This window comes from Mustela lutreola, chromosome 7, assembly GCF_030435805.1.
Source record: "Mustela lutreola isolate mMusLut2 chromosome 7, mMusLut2.pri, whole genome shotgun sequence".
Taxonomy (NCBI): domain Eukaryota; kingdom Metazoa; phylum Chordata; class Mammalia; order Carnivora; family Mustelidae; genus Mustela; species Mustela lutreola.
The window spans coordinates 113,409,462-113,433,167 of record NC_081296.1 but is presented as its reverse complement, the minus strand read 5'-3'; the positions used below and the strand labels follow the sequence as shown (position 1 = coordinate 113,433,167).

Below are 23,706 nucleotides of genomic sequence, written 5' to 3'. Positions count from 1 at the left end.
ACCCAAATTCCTGGCTTTTAAGTGTACCTTATTTTTTTTTTTAAAGATCACATTTTTTTTTTTTCAGATTATTTGAGAGAGATCACAAGTAGGCAGAGAAGCAGGCAGTGGGGTGTGAGGGGTTAGGGAGGTGGGGAAGCAGGCTCCCTGCTGAGCAGCGAGCCCAATGCAGGGCTCTCCAGCTCAGGACCCTGGGATAATGACCTGAGCCAAGGGCAGAGGCTTTAACCCACTGAGCCACCCAGGCACCCCAAGTGTATGCCTTATTTTAATTCACAAAGTCCATGTGCACCCTGACTCTAGCTAGCTCTAGACTACTGGTTTGACTGTGACTATGGACCTGCAGGAAATTTGCTAGGGAGGCTCCTCCAGTGTTTGCAACCTGCTGTGGCCAGTCTTGCTTCTGCACTCCTCTATCTAGCTTCTCATACAGTATTCAGAATCCAGGCTTGTATCTAGTCCAGAAATGAACAGTATAAACATATGTAAAATTAATACTTGGCCATAAACATTTAAAAATTGTATTCTGGCAACAGAAAATGTACTGATGGCAAAATAGGTAATAGCCAATTTCTAGTGGATGAATATTCTATATGATAGGTTTTTTTGAAAATTGCATATCTTGAGATTTTATAAGTTGGTATTTTGGTTGATGATCTATCTTAAGCACCAAAAATTATTTTTAAAGCTGTAACTAAATTTCAGATAGATTTACCAGTCATCAGATCGCGTGCCTTCTTCAAAATGGATATTTCCCACAGTTTCCAACTCAATTAACAAAAATGGGATCAATAATCCATGACTTTTCTTCTTTTGCTTTAGTTCAACACGATAAATTGCTTCAATTCTATTTGAGAAAAAAAAAACAAACAAAAAACAAAGCTATTAGAAACACTTAAAAATCACAATAAAATTAAAATCGATTTTTTTAATAGCTGATGTTAAAATATAGGCTTCTGTCAATGGATAAATAAAGCCTGGTGTTAACAGTTAAACAAAGGAAAAGGTATTCTATTTCTGACAATTAAAATCACTTCAAATTATGTTAACTTCAGAATATGTGGAGGTTAGAAGGCTATCCTAGCTCTACCACTTATGGCTCTCAGATCTTTTTTATGCTGTAGTTTCTTAGCAAAATGGCAATATTAATAGTACCACACCTGCAAAAGCTTTTTTGAGGATTATATGCAAAATTCTTATAAAGCTCTTAGCAAAGAATTGGCACAAAAAAAGAACCCAATAAATGTTAGTTATTATTATTAGTAGTAGTATTTACAGGGCAAACCTACTTAACCATTTAGTGCCCTAGTAAATAAAAAATTTACAGAACTTACTATGTCTTCCTGTTTTATATTTCTCGTTGATATGCAACCAGAGTTTGTTTCTACATGATTCCGGACAACTGTGTATATGCTTTGCTCAGTCAGATCTATGTGGTAAGTTTTTGCATCAGTAGCAGCTCTGTTTTGTTTGCAAACACTATAGCAGTGATGTGACAGAAAGCCAGTTGGGGGAAGTTCGCTATGCCTAAGTAAGTATTGCCTCTGGAAAAACAACATGTGTCAGCTTTGAACCAATGATGTCTAGCTCTACTGGGAACTGGACTGAAAACACATTCCATGTTTTCCTTCATAATAGAATTCTTTCCACTCATGAAGAAAGGAACTGAGCTCAACTGATAGTCTAGAACATTCTATTCTCTCATTTTCAAATTTGAAAAACTAGGTAATTCATAAAACATACTCATCTAATTTTTGGTTCCAGAATGTTACCCTTTCATTCAAGGCATTTAGTTTGGTCAGTATCTTCTGTTGAAGATTTGGTTCTTCTGTAACAGTTTCACAGTTCTTTGATTTTTCAAGTTCAGTTACTTTATTGTTATTGGATCTATCATTGTGCCCTTTGCCAGATCCCTTGAGTTCAGCAAGTTCTCGTTCCAGCTGTTGAAATCAGTGTGCCAGAGAGCAAAACATTTTTAGTGGAATTATTAAATATATAATTAATTTAAATTAATAAAATAAAAATCTAGATAATAAATAGGCTAAAGTTCATAAAAACATACTAAATGGGTGATTACAACCTGGGTACAAGTTTAGTTAGCCAATTTATCTTGACCAAGGGACAGTCTTAAATATATGGCAGTTTTTAAAATTGACAACGAGAAAAGCAAATGGATTTTTAAATATTAAGCGACGGGTTTGTTTCTATTATAAAGCCAAAGTAAAATTATAACAAATACTGGTTTTGGTATAATTAAAATTAATTCAAATTAATATGACTTCTATTCAATTTTTCAATATTTTTTTAAGTACTTTGATATTCTGGGAAAAAATCAACCATAGCATATGTACAAAACATGTATATAGGGATGCTTATTTTTTCTTTTTGCCAGTCTCCTATATATGGCTCAGCATAGCAAGGTCTTTGTCTAAAATTTTGATATTTTGTTTTTTCTTGTTCATAATGGGCTTTGTTGGCATTCATTTGCATTTTTAAAAAATACTGCACTAGGCATGATTTATTGTGGTTACTGAGGTTTTTAGCACACAGATTTTGGGCACACAGTGAGTGCCTCACTTGTCTTGCCTTATCTCTGCCTAGCAGGATTTCAAGATAAATTGTACTATACATGGAGAAGTGTATATAAAAAGAAATTAACTAATTATCTGTTCTCCCCCTTCTATAATGGCTATATCCAGCTGTTAAAAAACAAATTCAGCACATTTATAAAAATGGCTATAATTTATCTTATCTACAGGTATTATTTTTCACATTTGCAATCTTACTTAATACATTCATTTCCACAATAAAAGTAGATATAAAGTGATTTCCATATACTGGTTCATTTTTTTATTCAAAAATAAATTCTGTTAATGTTTCACTTTAAGGATAAATTTCTATTATACCATTAATTAAAACCTGCTTATATTAGAAATATATAACTTATCTATATGTTCTATAATTAATGTATTTATAAATATTAAATCTATTTATTTATTTATTTAAAATATTAAATATATTTAAAAGACTTGGGTTTTAATGGTAGTATACTATTCTATTTTAAGAATGAATAATTCTTCCTCTCTGGTTAAACATTTAGGCAAGTTTCCAGTTTTTTGTTGTCACTAATAGTACACTGATCAATATCATATCTATGTAAATATTTATCCAAATCCTTAGAATAGAGTGCTATATGTAGATTTATTAGGTCAAATGCTACAAGCGTTTTCAGGCTGTAAATACATACGACCCAAATTATGTTCCATTGGTGGTATAGTAGTGTCACACACCTCTTTACCAGCCTGAGTACTATGATGTTTTATACTTTGACAATTTTATAGGCAAAAATGATTGTTATCTTAATTCACATTTGGAAAATTCATAATCAAGTTGAGCTCTTCGTTCAAATGTTTATCAGTCATTTTTTATTTCTTCTTTTGTAAAATTAAAATTTATGTGCTTTGCTTGGTTTGTCTATTTAAATATTTGCTTTTTGTTTTACTTACGATTCTTTATACTACGGATATCACATCTGTCCAGAATGTTTGTTGAAGACATTTTTCAGACTGTCATTTATTGTTTACTTTTATTAATGATGCTTTTTTAAGTACCAAACATTTTACTTTTACTTTTTGCAATCGAATCTACACTCTGTTCTTTTGTCATTTCTAGTATTTCTTTTATTCGGCAGGCTGAGGTCAGGTAAACATATTCATTTATATATTCTTCAGTTTTTTCGGGTTTTAAAAATTTTTACATTTAGTTCTTTTTTCCCCACTAGCATTTATTTTTGGTGAAGCGTAAACGAAGTCCAATTCCCCTACTCCCAAATTGTTTATGTTTTGATACCATTTGTTGAATGATTATATTTTCTTGCCTTTAAAAAAATACAGTAAGTTCTAATATATACAAAGTTTCTATTTTGAGGTTAATAATCCTTAATTTTTCAGAGTCTACTTTTGGTAAAGGAAATCCAATTTACTCCAAGTTAAAAAAGCACACATAAAATAACTACCGAAGTATAGCTTGATTTAAAGTTCCTACCTTGTCTTAATATCTTAATAATATTAGTTAAGGGGTATTTTAGCACTTTAGGCAAAAATATGAATTTTGAGCACAGCCTTAAGGTGTCTAATAAAAATGCAGCAGAAATAGATCTTTATAACTTTTGGAATTATATTGAATTACTCAGTTTTTTAAAATGTTTATAAATTAACAAGCCTGTACCTTTTTATAGTTGCAGACTTCTAAGCACACAATGAAGTTTAGTCAAGCAAATGGAATAAAAAATTTGGGGGCAAACTTGGAAGTAGTCATAAAAGCATTATCTATATAAAATTTAAAAAGAAATGCTGTCTTATCACCAGTTTTCTTAAGCTATGGCCACTGAAATTTTATATTAAATCTTACATTTTTTTTCACAAAGCTAAATAATTTTATGCGTTCTTCTGGCAACTTCTGTAATTTGCATTTTCGATCATTCAGTTTTTCAAGGTCTTCATTAAGATGCCTCTGAACAGTTTTTATACGCATATTGTAATACATTATTTTTTTCATTGCTGTGGTCTAAAAGTAAGGGGGAAAAACACAAAAAATCAGCTGGAGCAAAAAACATTACAAGTAATTATTAGTGGCATTACAGGAGTGTGATATGTTCTATATAATCCACTGGAAAGTTTTGCATGCGCATTTGCTAATAATGATGCCAGTTGAAATGATAATGGCTACAGAGTGCTATGTTTAAACTTAATAAGCAAAATATAAAATTCCAAAGATTTTCTCTGTGGATATTTAAGTGTGAGGCATATTCACATTTATTTCGAAGATGACAATGTTAAGAGCCTCCAGATAGAATTCAGTTTATAAAATCATATCATTTTGCAAAAGAAGCAGTACTACTGAGCAAATGATTAAATTGTCCATCTACCCATTACCTAGAATACCTTAATACCAATGGATCACCCAATTATTAATAAATCACCCAATTATTAATAAATACATGATGATAAATAGATTAAATCTACTATTGAAAAATACACCAGCTATGCTAATACAGCTAATACTCATAAGCAATATTAGTCAAGAAGAACTAGCTAAGGAAAAATATAAACAAATCAAATGCACTATTAAATGTGACCTAGATTTCACTGTTTACCTGAAATAATGAAGGCATTTCTCTTTATTAGGAAAACTGTACCTCAATTAATGTGGAAGCCTTGTACACCATTTTGGACTAGATGCAGGCTATTGTTATGTAATTTATTTGGCACTGTGTGGATCATCAAAATCCCCAAAGAATTATTTGATGTACAAGATGGAATAGACTCAAATACATGGCATGATGAAGAGGCCAAAAGAATTCCCTTGCCCATGCATATTATGAAGTTCTGAAATTGAAATGACTAAATTCCTCTGCAAAAAATAAGGCATTAATAACACAGAACGCTTCGTGGGGGGAAAGTGTTTTAGGATGATTAAGGTATAAAAAACTCTCGATAAAGAAGAGCTTATTTTGGAAGTGCAACTGAATTAGAAGAAAAAAGGGAATGGCAAGTAGTGTTTCTTAATTTTTGACTATTTGGAGAAAATGGAAAATACAATAAAGAATGCTTTGAGTCAGTGGCAGCTAAAAAATTTTCTGTTTAATTCTAAAATGAGAGAACCTGGATAGAGATTGGACTGCTACATAAAATATAAGATGCCAAGTTAAATTTGAACTTCAGGTAAACAGTAAATAATGTTTGAGTGTAAGTGAATAAGTATAACTAAGTTTAAGAAGTATGATATTAAAACATTATTTGTTGCTTATCTGAAATTTAAATTTAACCTGGGAATCCCTTAAGTGGGTGGACAAAAAATACTGTTTTTCTTTAGCTTTTAATCTTTTTAAAAGTTTTATTTGAGAGAGAGAGCAAGAGAGAGAGAGATAGAGCCCAAGTTAGTGGGGGGCAGGAGGAGACAGGGGCAGAGAGACAGGGAGAAGCAGAAACCCTGCTGAGCAGGGACCCTGAGATCATGATGTAAGCCAAAGGCAGAGGCTAAGCCAACTGAGCCACCCAGGCACCCCTAATTTTTATTTTTGAATAATATATTCATGTTTTAAACATCAAAATAATTGAAGAGTGTACAATGAAAAGTCTACTTCCCACACCTGTTTCCCATCTGCCCAGTTGCCCCCACCTTCCACAGATATCTATGGATTTCAGTTTCTAGTATATCCCTGCACAGTTTCTTCTACATGCTTCTATATTTTATTAAGAATATATCTATGTCTGATTGACAGAATGGGAGAAGATATTTGCAAACAACATATCAGATAAAGGGCTAGTATCCGAAATCTATAAAGAGCTTAGCAAACTCAACACCCAAAGAACAAGTAATCCAATCAAGAAATGGGCAGAGGACATGAACAGACATTTCTGCAAAGAAGATATCCAGATGGCCAACAGACACATGAAAAAGTGCTCCACATAACTCAGCATCAGAGAAATACAAATCCAAACCACAATGAGATACCACCTCACACCAGTCAGAATGGCTAAAATTAACAAGTCAGAAAATGACAGATGCCGGCGAGGATGTGGAGAAAGGGGAAACCCTCCTACACTGTTGGTGGGAATGCAAGCTGGTGCAACCACTCTGGAAAACAGCATGGAGGTTCCTCAAAAAGTTGAAAATAGAGCTATCCTATGACCCAGCAATTGTACTACTGGGTATTTACCCTAAAGACACAAACGTAGTGATCTGAAGGGGCACATGCACCAGAATGTTTATAGCAGCAATGTCCACAATAGCCAAACTATGGAAAGAACCTAGATGTCCATCAACAGATGAATGGATCAAGAAGATGTGGTATATATACACAATGGAATACTATGCAGCCATCAAAAGAAATGAAATCTTGCCATTTGTGACAATGTGGATGGAACTAGAGGATATTATGCTTAGCGAAATAAGTCAATCGGAGAAAGACAACTATCATATGATCTCCCTGATATGAGGAAATGGAGATGCAACGTGGGGGGTTTGGGGGATAGGAAAAGAATAAATGAAACAAGATGGAATTGGGAGGGAGACAAACCATAAGTGACTCTTATAAACATGTATTTTTATCCCCAGGGGTACAGGTCTGTGAATCGCCAGGTTTACACACTTCACAGCACTCACCAAAGCACATACCCTCCCCAATGTCTATAACCCCACCCCCCCTTCTCTCAACCCCCCTCCCCCCAGCAACCCTCAGTTTGTTTTGTAAGATTAAGACCATAAGTGACTCTTAATCTCACAAAACAAACTGAGGGTTGCTGGGGGAAGGGGGGCCAGGAAAGGGGGGTGGGGATATAGACATTGGGGAGGGTATGTGCTGTGAAGTGTGTAAACCTGGCGATCCACAGACCTGTACCCCTGGGGATAAAAATACATTATATGTTTATAAAAAAATAAAAAATTTAATAAATTGCGGGGGGGAATATACCTATGTCTGGATTTAGGAACATACATTGTGAGATTTTACTATTCCTGAACTCTTTCAAAATCACTTACAGTGTTACAACAATAAATAAGAATTATCAGAGTTTTTTTTGTCCGTGCTTGAGGGTATATACTAACACTTTGGAAAAGCAGAGAAGATTATGTTGTAAATTGTAAATACGTGGCAAACTGACTTTGTAGGCTACTACACTCAATTTGCTTTTTTGTGTTTGGACTTTTGAGAATATTGAACTCATTTTTCACTCAGTTCCACTTTGGTAGAATTACTTATTTATTACAGTAAGAATTTTTTTTAATGGTCTAACTGTAATGTTAAATCCAGTCACATGTTTATACTAACAAAATTCGTTCCATTTGCTTCTTTGATTACCAAAAAGAATGAAAAGTCATAGGCTCAACTAAGTTTCATAGTAATTATTTTTATAGTATTTAACAATTAAAATGGGTTTTATGCCCATTAACTCACTGCATCTCTACAATAACAGGACAGGGACTATTTTTATTATCACTATATTAATAGTGCAGAAAACTGAAGTTTGGGAAGGGAAAGGCCTTGCCAAGTAACTGGTTGCAATGGATACATCTGGAGCTTGAATCCAAGTCTTCTGTTTTGAACTCCCATATTCTTCCCTCTTTCCCATGCTGACTCCATGGTGATCCTCCTGACTTTACTTGTCACTTATAGTATACATAAATGACTCACAGTCATGGGTGAAAATTTGAAGAATCAACAGTACTCTCTGCTCAAGGGCTTATCACAGTGGAGAATTCCTACAACCTGGCACAACCTGTCTTCTTATGAATGGTAATGAAGAAAAAGTATCTTGGGAATCCATATGCAATCCTTAAATAAAAATACTTTGAATTTGAAAAGTCATCTTGATCTAAATAAAAACCTGAGCTATATTATATATCTTATGTTTGCCTTAAAAGGGTAAAGAAAGAGAAGATATAAGGAATGATGTAACAATTCCTTATTTTATTCTTTTAATGATAGTACTTTGACATATACAAGACTAAACCAAATGTTATGACAATCTTAGGCAGAATGTCAAAAGAACCTCTCTTACTTCTCCTCTTCCATCTCTTCCCCAGGTTCCTCTTCTCTCCCCAGTCTCTAACACCCAACCAACACACTTCCCCATTTACACCATTCCCTGGGTGATTTCTCCAATCCCTGGCTCTATTCACCATCTATCTGCCTTCAACTCTCATATTTGTATCTCCAACCCTGGCAACTCTCTTAAATAGCAGACTCATATACCCAACTACTTACTGAACATATCCTCTTAGATGTTCAAAAGACTGCTCAAAATTTACATGCCTAAGAGGCACTTGGGTGGGTGGCTCAGTCAGTTAAGTGTCAGACTTGATTTTGGCTCAGGTCATGATCTCAGGATTATAAGATCAAGTCTGAATCAGGCTCTGCTCTCAGAGGAGAGCCTGTTTCTCTCCCTCTCCCTCTGCCCTTTCCCCCACTTGCATGTGGGCGTGCTCTCTCTCTCTCAAGTAAATAAATCTTTAAAAAATTTTTACATGCTTAAAATTAAGCCATGATTTTTCCTTTTTTTTTTTTAAGATTTTATTTATTTATTTGACAGACAGAGATTACAAGTAGGCAAAGAGGCAGGCAGAGAGAGGGAGGGAAGCAGGCTCCCTGCCGAGCAGAGAGCCCAATGCGGGGCTCCATCCCAGGACCCTGGGATCATGACCTGAGCTGAAGGCAGAGGCTTTAACCCACTGAGCCACCCAGGCGCCCCATGATTTTTCCTTTTAACCTACTCCTTCCCTATTCTTCCTCATCTCATTAAGAGCAACTTCTTCCCTCCTTCAGTTGCTGAGGCCAGTAACTTGGAATTCCTCTATTTCTTTCCTCTGCACCTCACATCCAAACTATCAGCAAATCCAGATGGGTTCCGCCCTTCTAACTACTACAGAATGTGACTACTTTTCGCCATCTCCTCCACTAACTCTTTGTATCAAACCATCAACACCTTTCATCCCAGTGACTGGGCTCTAACTGGTTTCTCTGCACTCGCCTTTTCCCTCAAATCCTCTATTCTTAATCCATTAGCCAAAAGGATCCCTTTAAAACCTAAGTCATTTTGTCTCTCCTCTTTGAAATTTTCCAGTGACTCCACCACACTCAAAGTAAAAGCCAAAATCTTTACAACATCCTACAGTCTCATATGATCTCCCCCTCCGCCATTCCTGTCTTCATCTCTTTTCTTCCTCTCACTTACTCAGCTCCACCTACACTAACCTCCTGTTCCTTAAATATGAGAGGCATGCTCCTGCCTCAAGTGCTTTGCATTTGCTGATCCCTAAAAAGCTTGCTCACTTACTTCCTTCAGGTCTCTAGGGCCTAAGTGCTGCTTGAGGAAATCCTCTCCCAACAATTCTATATACAATAGCCAACACACCTCCTGCTGCCCCCACCAATAATTCTATTTTCTTCACCCTTGTTTTATTTTTCTCCATAACATTTATCACTACTGAGGTACTAGTTGTTTTCCTACTTAGGTGCTTATTATTTGTCTTCTCTCATAAGAATGTAAACTCTAAGCAGCAGGGATTTTGTTGGCTTCAGTCACTCTATATCTTTAGGGCCTGAGCTGTGCCTGGAATGTAACAGGTATTAAATATTTGTTGGATAAGTTAATAAGCCACGTAATTTCATGAAGCATCTACCAGCTCACCTTTGAAGAAACTGCCTAATGTAAAACTCTGCAGATATATGGATGTTTCAAAAAATGTGTTATTGTGAAGTTTTACTGTTATTTTTGACTTAACACTGTTAGAGAAGACATTCTTCCCTGAATCTCCAATGACTCTGCTCATCTGCTAGTAGACAAGAACTCTAGCCCTTTGCTTGATGCTGCAAAACAGCTCATTTTTAGGTTGGGGAGGGAGAAAGGATAATCTAAGTTATGGAAAAAAGAGAGGCGAGAATGGAACCTGAGAATACATCCTCAGGCTAGTAAGAGAAGAGGAACAAGATAAAGAGATAAAGGCATGGTTTATATTGAGATGATAGATGAGCCACAAGGAAAAGATGGGAGGGCTCATGCTTGGCACTTTCTAGATGCTCAAAACCTATTTACTCGATGGTTAACTGGATGAACAAATGTGGCACACTGGACTGTAAGGAGAGGAAGAAATACAGTGTGGAAAGACTATTAATAAATATGGCGAGTTCCTAAGCACTCCAATCTGAAACAATTCTTTGATGGCATGTGAAAGTAGCCCCTTTACTGGGAGGTTCATTGTCAGTTAACAGCCCAGGAATGGCTCTCTCCAAGATGTGAGAGCTCTTCAAGATTTGGGGGGTGTGGGGATTGATCCACCTGTACTTCTAAGGAACCCCAAACCATCTTCCATTAGATTAAAATCTACCTAATCCTGGCATACTACCATCAACCATGGACATTTTCTAATTTTGATATATAGTTTTCCAAATGAGAGGTTTACTTATTTCATTTCTATATTAGCTAATCCTTATTAATTTTTATATCTATAGCACTAGTTCAGTTATTCTTAGGACTCATGAAAATCTTTCAGATTTATTTTGTTTTGTATAAATTGTGCTTTTCTATTAATTCACCTTCCAGTACTGTCATCAAATTTGAGATTCTAGTACTAATATTATTATTTATATACATTTATGTGAAATATCCAGCTCACTTGGGCAAAAGCAGATTTAGTGACAAGAACTGACAAGATAATACCACCTACCATATGTGGACACAGCCAGAAAGAAGCAGTTAATTAAACTTAAGTCACAGATATCTGATTAGGGATGCACTTACATCTGCCAGTTCCTTGATCTGTCTTGCTGACACATCAAACGTGTCAAGTCTTTGAAGGTTAGGCAAGTGATACAATACATGTGTAGAATAATTGCACAGCAGACAAACTGGATTGGCTTTATACTGAGGATCATTCAGACACAAATCCTTTAAGTGACACAGCCTGGTCAAGTTAGTGAGGTCCTAAAACAACAGCAATGATAATGTTCAATTAATTAATGGCAACAGTCCCATTTCTAAAGGAGGCATTTGAACACTTAAGATCACCCATAACTTAAGGTCATGCATTTTACTATGTGCTTAAACATGTTAAAGTGGTTTAGGGGTGCCTTAGTGGCTCAGTTAAGTCGTTAAGTATCTGCCTTCGGCTCGGGTCATGATCCCAGGGTCCTGGGATTGAGGCCCACATTGGGCTCCCTGCTCGGCGGGAAGCCTGCTTCTTCCTCTCCCACTCCCCCTGTTTGTGTTCCCTCTCTCACTGTGTCTCTCTCTGTCAAATCACTCCCTCACTCAATCAATCAATCTTTTAAAAAAATAAAAAAATAAAGTGATTTAGATGGATAAATTTTTTTTCTCTAGTGAAAAATGTCAAGTACATGAAGAACAGATAGCAATAATTGAAAGCAGATTCTTCTATATTCAAAGAATATAGAAATATAGTAAATATTCTTTGAATATTTACTAAACATATATTCCATAACTGGGACCTTGGAGCCAGTCACCTGAGCTCATTTATTAAGACAACGTTGCCTCCTCTGCACAGCCCCTTTGCTAACAAACCTCCCCAGTGTATCTGTAGGTCTCCTGCTTCCTTTGTTACCATTTCCCACACTTAGCACTCTAGGAACATTGCTTACCATTCTTCTGGGCCACCAAATCTTCTCTTCTCATCAAAGGCTAGGGAACCCCTGTTCTGTTATAATCACCATTGATTTCCTGATTTTTAGGGGTTTTTGTTTCTTTGCTGTTTTTCTATAAATGTCCTTCCTACCATTTAAAGGCAACTGAAACCTAGGTTTCTCCTGAGTACCTCATTTTCCTCACACCCTGTGCAGGTCGGGGGTAGGGGTAGATTAATAATGCACATCCAGACAAGTGCTTCTCCTGAACATCTTTTATCCTGAGGCTTAAGCCACTGTTTACACCTTCCTTTATTTGGCATCTGGCCCTTGCTTAACTCTTCGGTCTTGTCTCTTCTGTCTCAAACCTGACATTTCATGTTTTGGCTCAACCATACAAGTGGAAGTTGTAGAATGTGCTAGACCCTGACTTATCATTATACCTTCTCTCATGCTGCTGCCTTTGAGTGAACTGAATTTCATCCCAGTTTTACCTCTTAATCTGTCAAGACTCAGTCTAGTACCATCTTTTCTGGGAGTCTTGTTTCATCGCCCAAGCGTGAGGCAGATGCTGCTACTATGAACTCTCTTAGCCACTGGGTTTACCTTTGTTACAGAATTTATCTCACCTCTATTACCAACTGCTTACATATACACAGGTCTAGAAGCTAAGGGTCTATGTAGGCTTTGTGCCTCAGTCTCTAAGCTAGGAATGGTGGTTATATTTTTTAAGTGTTGAAAAAACTAAAGAAGAACTGACGACAGAGGCCTGGCGGAGGAGGGTACTGTGGTGGGGTTGGCCTTAAACAGATGTAATGCTAGTTAGTAGAGTCAGAATCAGAGTTAAGGGAAATCCAAAGTGAAACCCAGGAAGTGATGGTTCTGAAGATAAAGTACAAATGGAATAAGGAAGTAAGCAGTGAAGTCAAGCTCGTAGAGTCAAAAGTAAGACAGGGTCAGGTGGCTGATGTGTGTCCGAACTCTCTCTGGCCAAGTGAGAGCTTGGCTTGCTGGCTGGCACTGAGGCTAGTACTGGGCTCATGACAGAAGTCGGACTAAGCAGAGCTGCTCTGAAATGGAGATTTCTGGATAGAGCTGTGCAGAGAATTATTTGGTCAAATTCTGCAGGGGCAAAGGAAGGTAGGCTATCAGACTGTTCCAAGGAGTAAACACTCTCTTTGATTTCTGGGTGGCTATGTTGCCTTTGACTACCTATCTGAGCCATGATGAACTATCACTTGAATTACATTAATTACATTAACCTATTCTGTTTCAATCTACTCATCAAAAAAATATGGGTAAAAATTGGATTGTGAAAATTTATTATATGGCATAAAATTAAAAAGGTTCTCTGTAACAATGTTTTAGAAAAACACTGAAACATGATTCACAGCAACTTTTACTATTCTGACAGTAAGAATGTCCCTGAAACACTATTATCTTGAATTTTTATCTCTAATCTTTCCATGAACTCTGAACTCTGAGTAGGAACTCTGAAGTCTTACCCTACCCCCACCTATCTAAAAATCAGATGACACTGCAGTCTATGAAAGCACAAAATCTCACTGAAAATTAGTGTTATGGTACCTATTATGGATGGAAAGTAGCACAGGAGTTATTCCATCACCGCCAGTATAGTATCTTTAAGGTGGGTGGAAAGATTAGAGATAAAAATTCAAGATAATAGTGTTTCAGGGACATTCTTACTGTCAGAATAGTAAAAGTTGCTGTGAATCATGTTTCAGTGTTTTTCTAAAACATTGTTACAGAGAACCTTTTTAATTTTATGCCATATAATAAATTTTCACAGTCCAATTTTTACCCATATTTTTTTGATGAGTAGATTGAAACAGAATAGGTTAATGTAATTCAAGTGATAGTAATCACAAAATAGCAGATCTACTGAGTACTTACTGGGTGCTAGCCATTATTCTAAGAGCCTTACATTATTATTTTATTTAAACTTCACGTTACCACAGTACAAGACTGCCTCTGGCTTATGGCAGGCCTACAAGAGACAGATCTTCCTATGCAGCTATGCTCTTTTGCACCACAAGGCTGAAGCACCACATGCTAGCCAGGATAGGACAAAACCTTATCTTCATAGCATTACGGACTTATCTTCTTCAGCTTCAACTCATAAATTCTCTCCCTCACTCTGTTCCAGCCACAGATTTCTAGTTTCTTGAATTTGCCATGCTCTTTCCCCCCCACACTAGGTCCTTCACACGTAGCCTGGAATGCTCTTTCCCTAGGCACCTCCTACTCATGTCTCATAAGTTAGCTTAAAAATTGCCTCCCACAGCATTCCAAATTTATCTTTCATAGTTCCTTCTGCTCTCTTCTGCTGATGTTCTCAAATATACCCCTTGATTTCTTACCACCATATCTCCATGCATATTGTTCTCCCCATCTTAGAATGCCTACTTCCCACTGCATGTATATATATATTTAGTAATCTCTATACCCAATGTGGGGCTTGAACTCATGACCCCAAGATCAAGAGTCCCTCTGAATGCATTATAGAAGATCCTCCTCCAATGCCTACTGAAATTCTGTCAGCCCCTCAGTATTCACAACAAATACTTCCTCTTGAATTTGACCAATAAAATTTTGTTTAAACTTAGTATGTTTTTAAAAGTTTTGGTTAAAGTGCTTATAACATTCTGTCTCATTCTATAACTTTTTGGTATCTAATAGTCTTCTCTGAGTGAGCAAATGTGTATTTTCATAATGATCAATTCAAAATCATTTTTATAGTGAATTTATTCATCTTTGTTACTGTCTAGAGGAAGTGTTTGAGTATGCACTTTCAACTGGACACTGTCAAAATTGTAAAATGCTGTATGTTTTCACCTACACTACATGCCATAAACATTAAGTCTTTTTGTTTTCCTCTCTTTCGTTCAAATGTTTATTGATACTTTACATGTAAAGTATTCTTTTAAGCATTGTGGATACAGCAGTGAACAAAATAGGCAAGGTTCCTGCACTCATGGAGCTTGTACTCTAGTAAGGGATGTGGATCAGTGCCAAGAAGAAAAAGCAATAAGAGTGTGATGGCAATGCTTCAGGTTAGGGAGGACAGTAGGGGTTATCGCTATTTTACAAAAATTGGCCAGAAAAGGTATCACTAAGAACATCTGAACAAAATCCTGCAAGAAATGAGGAGATAAGCCATGAAGATATTTACTGGAAGAATATCCCAGAGCAAGTGCAAAGGCCCCAAGGTGAGAGCACTAGCTATGTTGAAGGACAGTGAGGAGACCAGAGTGGCTGGAAGGGAGTAAACAAAAGAGAAAGTGGTAGAAGCTGTGGTCAGAGACGCAGTGCGAGGGGAGACTAGATTATATAGAATCTTGTGGGCCACTGTAGGAATTCTTTGAAAGAGATGAGAAGCCACCGGCATTTTGAGCAGAAGATTGATTTTATTTGACATATTTTTTAAGGAGCGGGTTTCTACACAGCAGGTTGCCGTGTAGAAAACACTCATAGTAGTGAAAGGGTAACACAGGGAGACCTGTTCAAAGGCTTCCCCCAATCCCCCGAATGCAGGTTAGAGATAATGGTGTCTTGAACCAGGTTAATAAAGATCTAGGTGGTAAAAAATGGTCAGACTGGACATATCTGAAGGTATAGCCAATAGAATTTGTTGATGGATTAGATATGGGTTATGAAGGAAAAAGAGGAGTAAAAAAAATGACTAAGGATTTTGGCTTAAGTTATTAGAAAAATGGAGATGCCATTTAGAGAGGTGCAGAAGGCTGAAGGAGAAGAAGGTTCAGTGCAGAGGAAATCAGTTTGAGTTAGGATAGCAGAATGTCTATAGTTCTGGGGAGTTATTAGGGAAAGTAGAAATAGAAATAGTTGTTAGGGGAAGTAGGAAGTTGGGTTAACAAATGAAGAAGAGATATTTAAAGTCATAAGATGATGAGATTATTTAGATAAGGAATACAGATAGTAATGAGAAGAGATCCTGGGACTAACCTGGAACAACCCATTTTTTAGATGTTAGAAGTTGAAAAACCAGAGGTATAGCCAGAAAGATCAGATGAAAACTAAGCTAAGTATAAATAGTTTCTTGTTTGGTTTTACTAGTGTCAGAGATCATTAGGGCCAACTTAATCAGCTGCCTCTAAAATTTCCTAGAGTATTGAATAGTCCAGAATAATTAAATTGCCCCTTAAGAAGGAACAATTTAGTGCATTTTCTGCAATAATATGGTTCACGACCTAGGTTGTTAAATATAGACTGTTCCACTTAAACATACCTTGAAAGAACATATTTGGTTACCAGAAAGGTTTAATCTTTCCAGTTGTTCATTGGGATCAAGACATCGACCTTTAATTTAAAAAACAAGATGAAAGAAAAATTAAATTTTCTTTTTTTACCTCCTGTTCATATCCTATCATATTTCGTAGTTGTATATGGTGTATATGATCACCATTTCTTGCATATAAGTAAGGCTAACAGTAACACTGTATAGTTAGTAACAACTGATTAGTATTTTCACATCCTATAATCATAGATTTAGAAATGCTCTGCAAAATATCATACAAAAGAATCTAAAAAAAGAAATCTAAGAATGTACTTTTCATACTGATAAAAAATTATTGTAGCATTATCTCATATTCCAAATGAAATAATACATACCAATGCTGCTTATTAGATTTCCAGCAAGGTTGAGGTCATTTAAATTCTTCAAAGTTTGCAAGCCCTAAAAATTTAGACAATATATCATTTAGAAGAAGTCAGTAAAATATATATTTATAAATGATCTGATCAATCTGGTTAGTTCTCCAAGTGCTCTGAGCACTGGGTACTGTGTACTTTCACAAGCACAGAAGTAAGTAGGTGCTTTAATGCAGTCATCTTTGTTTCTCTGGAACACAGAGAGAATTATTGGAATAGGGAACAGGGAGGGGAGGGGAGAAGGAAGAAGATGAGTAGGAAGAAAAACACATCACACAGAGTGTGTTTATAATCTTTGGCAAATTATATATACAACTTCGCTAAATCTCCATTTTTTTTTTAACTTTCAAGGAAGAAATAATATCCTACCTCCCAGGCTTGGTGGGAGGAGTAAAGAAAACATGGCATATGAAGTTTTCCACACATTAAAAATGCTATATACATGTTAGTTTTTCTTAACAATAATTAAGCTAGTCATAAATATGTCCTTAATATGATCTTGGACATTGTGATTAAAACTCCACAGGGGTAACTGACTTTACATACAAATTACTGAAATAATCTTACCTCAATATTTTTAATTGTATTGTGATTCAGCCAGAGAACCTCCAATCTGAATAATTTCTCTAAATTTTCTATTTTGGAAATTTTATTATAATATAAATACAGTTTTTCTAAATTTCTACATTCTTGAAGACCTCCAATTTTCTGTTTAAAAAAAAGAGACTGAAGAGTGTTAACTTATGTTTTCACATTATCCTTTTAATAAACTAGATTATAAGTACATTTTCTTTTTAAAATCACATTTTATTGCAAAAATCTGTATCCAACAAAATAAACATTTTAAAGATTTTTTTTTATTTTTTTTAAAGATTTTATTTATTTATTTGACAGAGAGAAATCACAAGTAGATGGAGAGGCAGGCAGAGAGAGAGAGAGAGAGAGAGAGGGAAGCAGGCTCCCTGCCGAGCAGAGAGCCCGATGCGGGACTCGATCCCAGGACCCTGAGATCATGACCTGAGCCGAAGGCAGCGGCTTAACCCACTCAGCCACCCAGGCGCCCAACATTTTAAAGATTTTTAAAATTTATTTATTTTAGGGAGAGACAGCACATGCACATGAGTGGGGGGAGGTGGTGAAGGAAAGGAAGAAAATCTCAAGCAGACTCCACTCTGAGCTCGAAGTCTCAGGCTGGGCTCCATCTCACAACCCTGAGATCATGACTTGAGCCAAAATCAAGAGTTGGACCCTTATCCAACTGAACCACACAAGAGCCTCAAAATGAACTAAACATTTTAAAAGAGAAACCGTGCAATCCTTCTATCTAAATACAACTATTTCCAATGTTCATATTCTTTTAAAATTTTAACTCTATATCTATTTTTATACTATAATCATTATACCTATATAATTTTGTAGATTTTTTAAACTTAAGACCATCTAAAACATTTCTGTAATCATTCAAATAATACTTAATAATTACAAAATATTATATAAACTACAATAACATTCTTAAAAATACCCATGTGTGAAATATTTGTTTAATTTTTAAAATATTATAAATAGTACTGCAACAGGTAACTTTATGTTGTTTTCTGCTGTTGATTTACTCCTCTAGGATTAAATCTTGAATTAGGGATTTCTGAGTTGAAAGGTATACACCTTTCCTTGACTCATGATACATTTTGCAATCTTGCTTTTCACTACAGATGTTACAATTTTCTTTTTCTTTTTTCAGATTTTATTTTTAGGTAATCTTTGTACCGAAGGTGGGCTTGAATTCACAACCTCAAGATCAGGAGTTGCATACTCCCCTGAGCCAGCCAGGCACCCCTAGATGTTATAATCTTCACATAACCAATAGCAAGTGACTAAGTAAGCCAATTTACTACTAAGCAATACTGGGCATTATTTAGATCTGATATGATTACTATAAAGTAAAATATGTCTACATTTTGAGTCTTTGTTTCTATTTTCTCCTTTGTAGAAATCTATTTCTGTATTTTACCCATTTGTTTTGTTTGTTTTGATTTATTGGGTAAAGGGTTTTATTTTACTTCATCATGTATGGCCCTCTCCATCTGTTTTGATCCATGACTCATACATATATTTCAAGGAACTATCTTTCCAAGGCCAAAGAATTCAGCATAAAATACTTCATATATGGTTATGTTTAGACTTACCTCTATGCAGCATTCAGCAATCCAGAGTTCTTTAAGTTGTAAACAAGTTTCTAGCCCTGAAATTTCTTTTATATCTTGAGCAACAACTGTGAGACTTGTTAAATTAGGAAATAATGATAATCCAACTATACGGGGATACCCTGAGAAAAACATCTCCAGTTTTGAAGTATCTGATCCTTCTTGTCCAACCATCTCATAAGACAAACCATTGCATAAACACTGTTCCAAAAAAAGAAATTGGGTTATTGCCTATTTAAAATAATTTAAAAATTATTTTGCTATTAGAAATTATAAACTGTCAATCACACTGATGTCATTTTAACTCACAAGAAGTTAAGTTATACCATATATATGGTTTTTCTCTACTTTCAAAGGCAATGGGGTAAAAGAAATCTAGGTCAGCTCCAGAAAGGAGTGTAAAAATGTTCCATTTAATATTCTTGCAAATGTAATTGTAAAGAAATTTGGCTTTGACTCACCAGTTCTTTAATTATTTCTTCCTGGTTTAAGTTTTCACATTCAATCATCTTCCATTAAAAATAAAGGTCATAATAATATATCTGTTAAGGAAAATGAAAAGTTGAAACAAGACAAATTCTAGAGTCATGTTATTCCAAGTTGAAGGGGCTTTAAAGCTACTTAGGTGGAATTACCCATATGTGGCCTGAAATTTTCACACAGTATAATACCAGCTATCTGTCTGGTCCCCAAGACAGTCCATTCCATCTCTAAAGTTTTCTGTTAGAAAATCAATTTATTTTGAATTTAATTCTGTGTCTCCATAACTCCACTCCATTGTTATTTTAACCCCTGAGTTCAAACAAGACCAGTGTTGTTTTTTTCCATGTCACAAGCCTTTCATACTTGAAGAACATGGTCATCTCTCGTCTACAACCTTACCTCACTCCCCAGTTCATCTCTTTAGTTCTCTCACAAGAGATAACTATTTCTGTCCTTTGAACAGGATCTAGTGTATCCTTCTTATTATACTGCTGTGTCTAAAACTGAACATAGCTAAGTGTAATAGCAAAGAAAAGAAACCTCAGGGTTTTGTGACATACCTGGCATGGGAAGAAATATTTAATAAAATGAATTAGCCAATATTTTCATTTTAGATTATATGAACTGCTTAATACCTAAGAAGCTATAATAAAAACTCATTTTTTGATAATTTCTAATATTCATTATATTATTCCAGATATATATTTTTAAAATATAGGAACCTAGGGGCGCCTGGGTGGCTCAGTTAAGTGTCTGCCTTCAGCTCAGGTCATGACCCCAGGGTCCTGGAATTGAGCCCCTCATTCGACTCCCTGCTCTGTGGGAAGCCTACTTCTCCTTCCACCACTCCCCCTGCTGTGTTCCCTCTGTGGCTATCCTCTCTTTCTATCAAATAAATAAAATATTTTTAAAAAATAAAATAAAATATAGGGATCTAGGCTTTAATATGACGACATGACAAAGCGAAATGTAGGTATGATGTATATTGTGAACACACTTTTTACAATTCCTCTGTAGTTATGTATGGGTGTACATCTGTGTGTATATGTATATATATGTATATGCATGTGTATATGATTACGTAAGGAGAAAATATGTAAAGATACATACTAAATTGTTAACATGAGTTGCCTTGGATGCAGGTGAAAACTAGTGTGGTTATAATAGACACAAGAGGTTGGATAGGGATAGAACTAGGTAAAAATGGAAAAGAAAAAAAACTTCTTAAAAGTGTGTTTAGTACTGTATAGTATGAATATATAAACCATTTATATTAATTCTACTATTAGGAGATGTTTGGAATGTCTCCAGTTTGGAGATCAATAGTGCTTCCCTGAACAGTTTTATCATGCAAGACATTAGGTCCACTTAAGTCTGAGTTTACACCTAGAAGTGGAATGAGAAAGAAACTATTGTTGTATACAACATGGATGTTCCCACAAACACAAGCTGAGCAAAGGAAGATACGCACACAGTGAGGTTTATACCATGTGGCTCTGTTCACATAAAATTTGAAAACAAACCAATTTATGGTAGGCCCTGAAGCCTCCATTCCAACCTCTACACTACTGTGACGGCCAGCATCCTGAAAGGTAAATACCTGTTTAAGCTTCTTCCCTTGGAAAGCATTCATGGTATCCATGCTCTGACTCCTGCCTACCTGTCAAGCTCATCAACCACAAACTCCCAACACCCTCAGAATCTGGGGAACTATAGTTCAGAGAACTATTGTTCTCTGAATGGGCTGGGGTATTTCTGTCATATGGGCTGGGGTATTTTGCCATATGCTGTCTTCCTTCCCTAAAATGTCTTTTTCCCTTGACTCTATGGCATACTCCATACATCCTTAAAGATTTAAAGCAAGGGTCTTCTTGGTGAAGATTTTAATTCTCTCTGGTAATATTATAATCATTCTCTTCCTTGTGATTCTAGTTAGGGCCTGCATATGTTCTATATATAGCACCTGTCCCACTGTATTGTGATACTCGCAGGTCTTTCTTTCCTACGAGGTTACATGTTCACTGAAGGCAGGGACAATGAACCTATCACGGTGCCTGGCACTTGCTTGGTGTTCCATAAAATTTGTTCAACAGTTTAAATTGTCATGCTACAGAGTTCTATATGGTATAACTTGGAATACATACATATATATATATATATATATATATATATATATATATATATAATATGTAAATACTTGGTGTACATGACCAGAGTGTAATAATAATTAGGGTGTAAAGCATCATGTTTCTGTCTGCCAGGAGAGCCTGGTAGGGTAGTATTCTGAGAAAATCAAATTTCTTTTCTACAAACTAGAAGTTCTGTATGATCAAACTGTCTCCTCCCTTGGGTATAAAAAGATCAGAATCCAGCTGTTAGCACCGATGGACCCAACAACAAACACACTTCTGGCCCTAGGTGAGCAATAACCAGTTTGGCCAAGGAGCACTGGCCCTAGGTGAGCAATAACCAGTTTGGCCAAGGAGCACTTGTTTTTCTCAGTTCTGGACCTTAACGTGGGCAGTAAAGTCTGCACAGGTGACTGTGGGCCACCTTTCCTTTCCTCCTCCTCTTAACTTTTGCTGTGGTCACCCTGTCAGCCTCCAATAAATACACGTCCGTATCTCATTATTTTTATCTCCATTGTGCCATTACCGGGGTCCTTTGACCTCAACGTTGCTAGTCTCCCATCTAACTCTCGGGGGCGGGCAGAGAGGGAGGACAGGAGAACAAAGACTCCTGGGGCCTGCAGACAGGTGACATAGGCCCGAAGACCACAAGGTGACACACTCACCTTATCCCAGAAAGATGGTGGCTTCCAGGGCAGTCCGAGACAGACCAGAGTCCACTCCGACCCCTCAATCCCTGTCGTGGAACAGCGGGCACGACACCCTCCTCTCTAATCCGGGGCCTGCTGTGTGTACACTACCAGCTCCGGTTGCCTAGGAAACCTGCCCTACGCCTCCCCCGACCTTGGAGTGGGGAGGGGGACAACAGAGGCGGGGAAAGCAGCCGCCGAGTCAGTTTCTAGGTCACGTGGCGGCAACCTCCAACCAATCAGCAAAGGTAGGGGTCCACCCGGAAGACCCCGCTGGTGCTGCTGGGAAATGGTGGGGACTTTTTCGCTCGCGGGTCTGTTTGTGCCAGCGCGCATCTTTTCACCTGCCTTCGCTGGATCAGGGGACCGGACGGGAAACACCGAGTTCTGGGCATAGTGACAGGGACCTAGTCGTGTGACCTCCTCCAGCCAAAGGCTTGGAAGCCCGGAGCCTCGCTGGACTTGAACCTCAGTCATGGCGCTGTGATGTCATAAGGCGACTGGAGAGCCAGGACAGCCCCCGATCCCCTGGCGTGGCCTCCGATCCCCCTAGGAATGTAGCTGACCTCCGCCTGAGCTGCCGAGCACCGACGAGCCGATTCCAAGGACGGCACTAGCAAACGAACGCCCCGCTGCCCTCTGGAGAAGAGATGGGTCCTCCTAGGGTCGTCTCGAAGAGGGAAAGGGAAAAGGAGGAACTTCTAAAAGAGTGGGCAGAACGGATGAGAAATGAATGAACGTAGTAAAAGGCAACTCAAAATAAATGTAGCGCTCCATTTCCTAGATCTGCCCGTCCAATAGGGGAGCCACTAGCCACAGCCAAGCGTGGCTCTTGAACACTTGAACTGTGGCTAGTCCGACCTGAGATGTACCATAAAATACGCATTGTCTTTTGAAGGCTTAATATAAAAAGAAAGAAAGAAAGAAACTTTGTGCATTGATTCTATGCTGAAATAACAATATTTTTGATATATCGGGTTAAATAAAAATGCGATGTTAGAATTTTACTTTTTAAAAGCAGTGATTAGAAATTGTTAAATTGCATATGTGAATTCTATTATGTTTCTGCTGGACAGCGCTACTGAAATTTTTGTGGTTCAGTTGGTTTGTGCAGAACATCTATGACGTTCAGTTAATGCAAGATAGGGCCGGCAGTGCCCTTTTCCGTCACCAGATGGCCGCCTCATTCAATAGACCTGAGTTTCAAGCAACTTTCTCAAGAGAAACAAAAATGTAGATTTTAAAAATATTTCTTGCCAGGGGCGCCTGGGTGGCTCAGTGGGTAGCGCATCCTACTCTTGATCTCAGGGTATAGGTTCAAGCCCCACATTTGGCGGGGAACCTATTTTAAAATTTTTTTTCCATTTTTCTAA

At 36.9% G+C, this 23,706-nt stretch overlaps 1 protein-coding gene across 2 annotated transcripts in view; it reads right to left on the bottom strand.

Moving 5' to 3' along the window:
- LRRC9 (leucine rich repeat containing 9) overlaps window positions 1-22,762 on the bottom strand; it is a 108,679-nt gene extending 85,917 nt beyond the window's left edge. Inside the window, exons 1-10 of one of the 2 annotated variants that reach the window (XM_059182235.1) lie at window positions 22,678-22,762; window positions 19,494-19,574; window positions 19,015-19,233; window positions 17,399-17,539; window positions 16,793-16,856; window positions 16,410-16,480; window positions 11,301-11,483; window positions 4,411-4,566; window positions 1,744-1,940; window positions 716-847 (exon numbers count right to left, since the gene is read on the bottom strand). In XM_059182235.1, coding sequence (XP_059038218.1) covers window positions 716-847; window positions 1,744-1,940; window positions 4,411-4,566; window positions 11,301-11,483; window positions 16,410-16,480; window positions 16,793-16,856; window positions 17,399-17,539; window positions 19,015-19,233; window positions 19,494-19,541 — 1,211 coding nt within the window. In that variant the 5' untranslated portion in view covers window positions 19,542-19,574; window positions 22,678-22,762. Of the gene's footprint in view, window positions 1-715; window positions 848-1,743; window positions 1,941-4,410; window positions 4,567-11,300; window positions 11,484-16,409; window positions 16,481-16,792; window positions 16,857-17,398; window positions 17,540-19,014; window positions 19,234-19,493; window positions 19,575-22,309; window positions 22,418-22,677 lie in introns of those variants that run through there. The other variant, XM_059182234.1, reaches the window with a different exon arrangement.
- Between the last annotated feature and the right edge of the window lie 944 nt (window positions 22,763-23,706).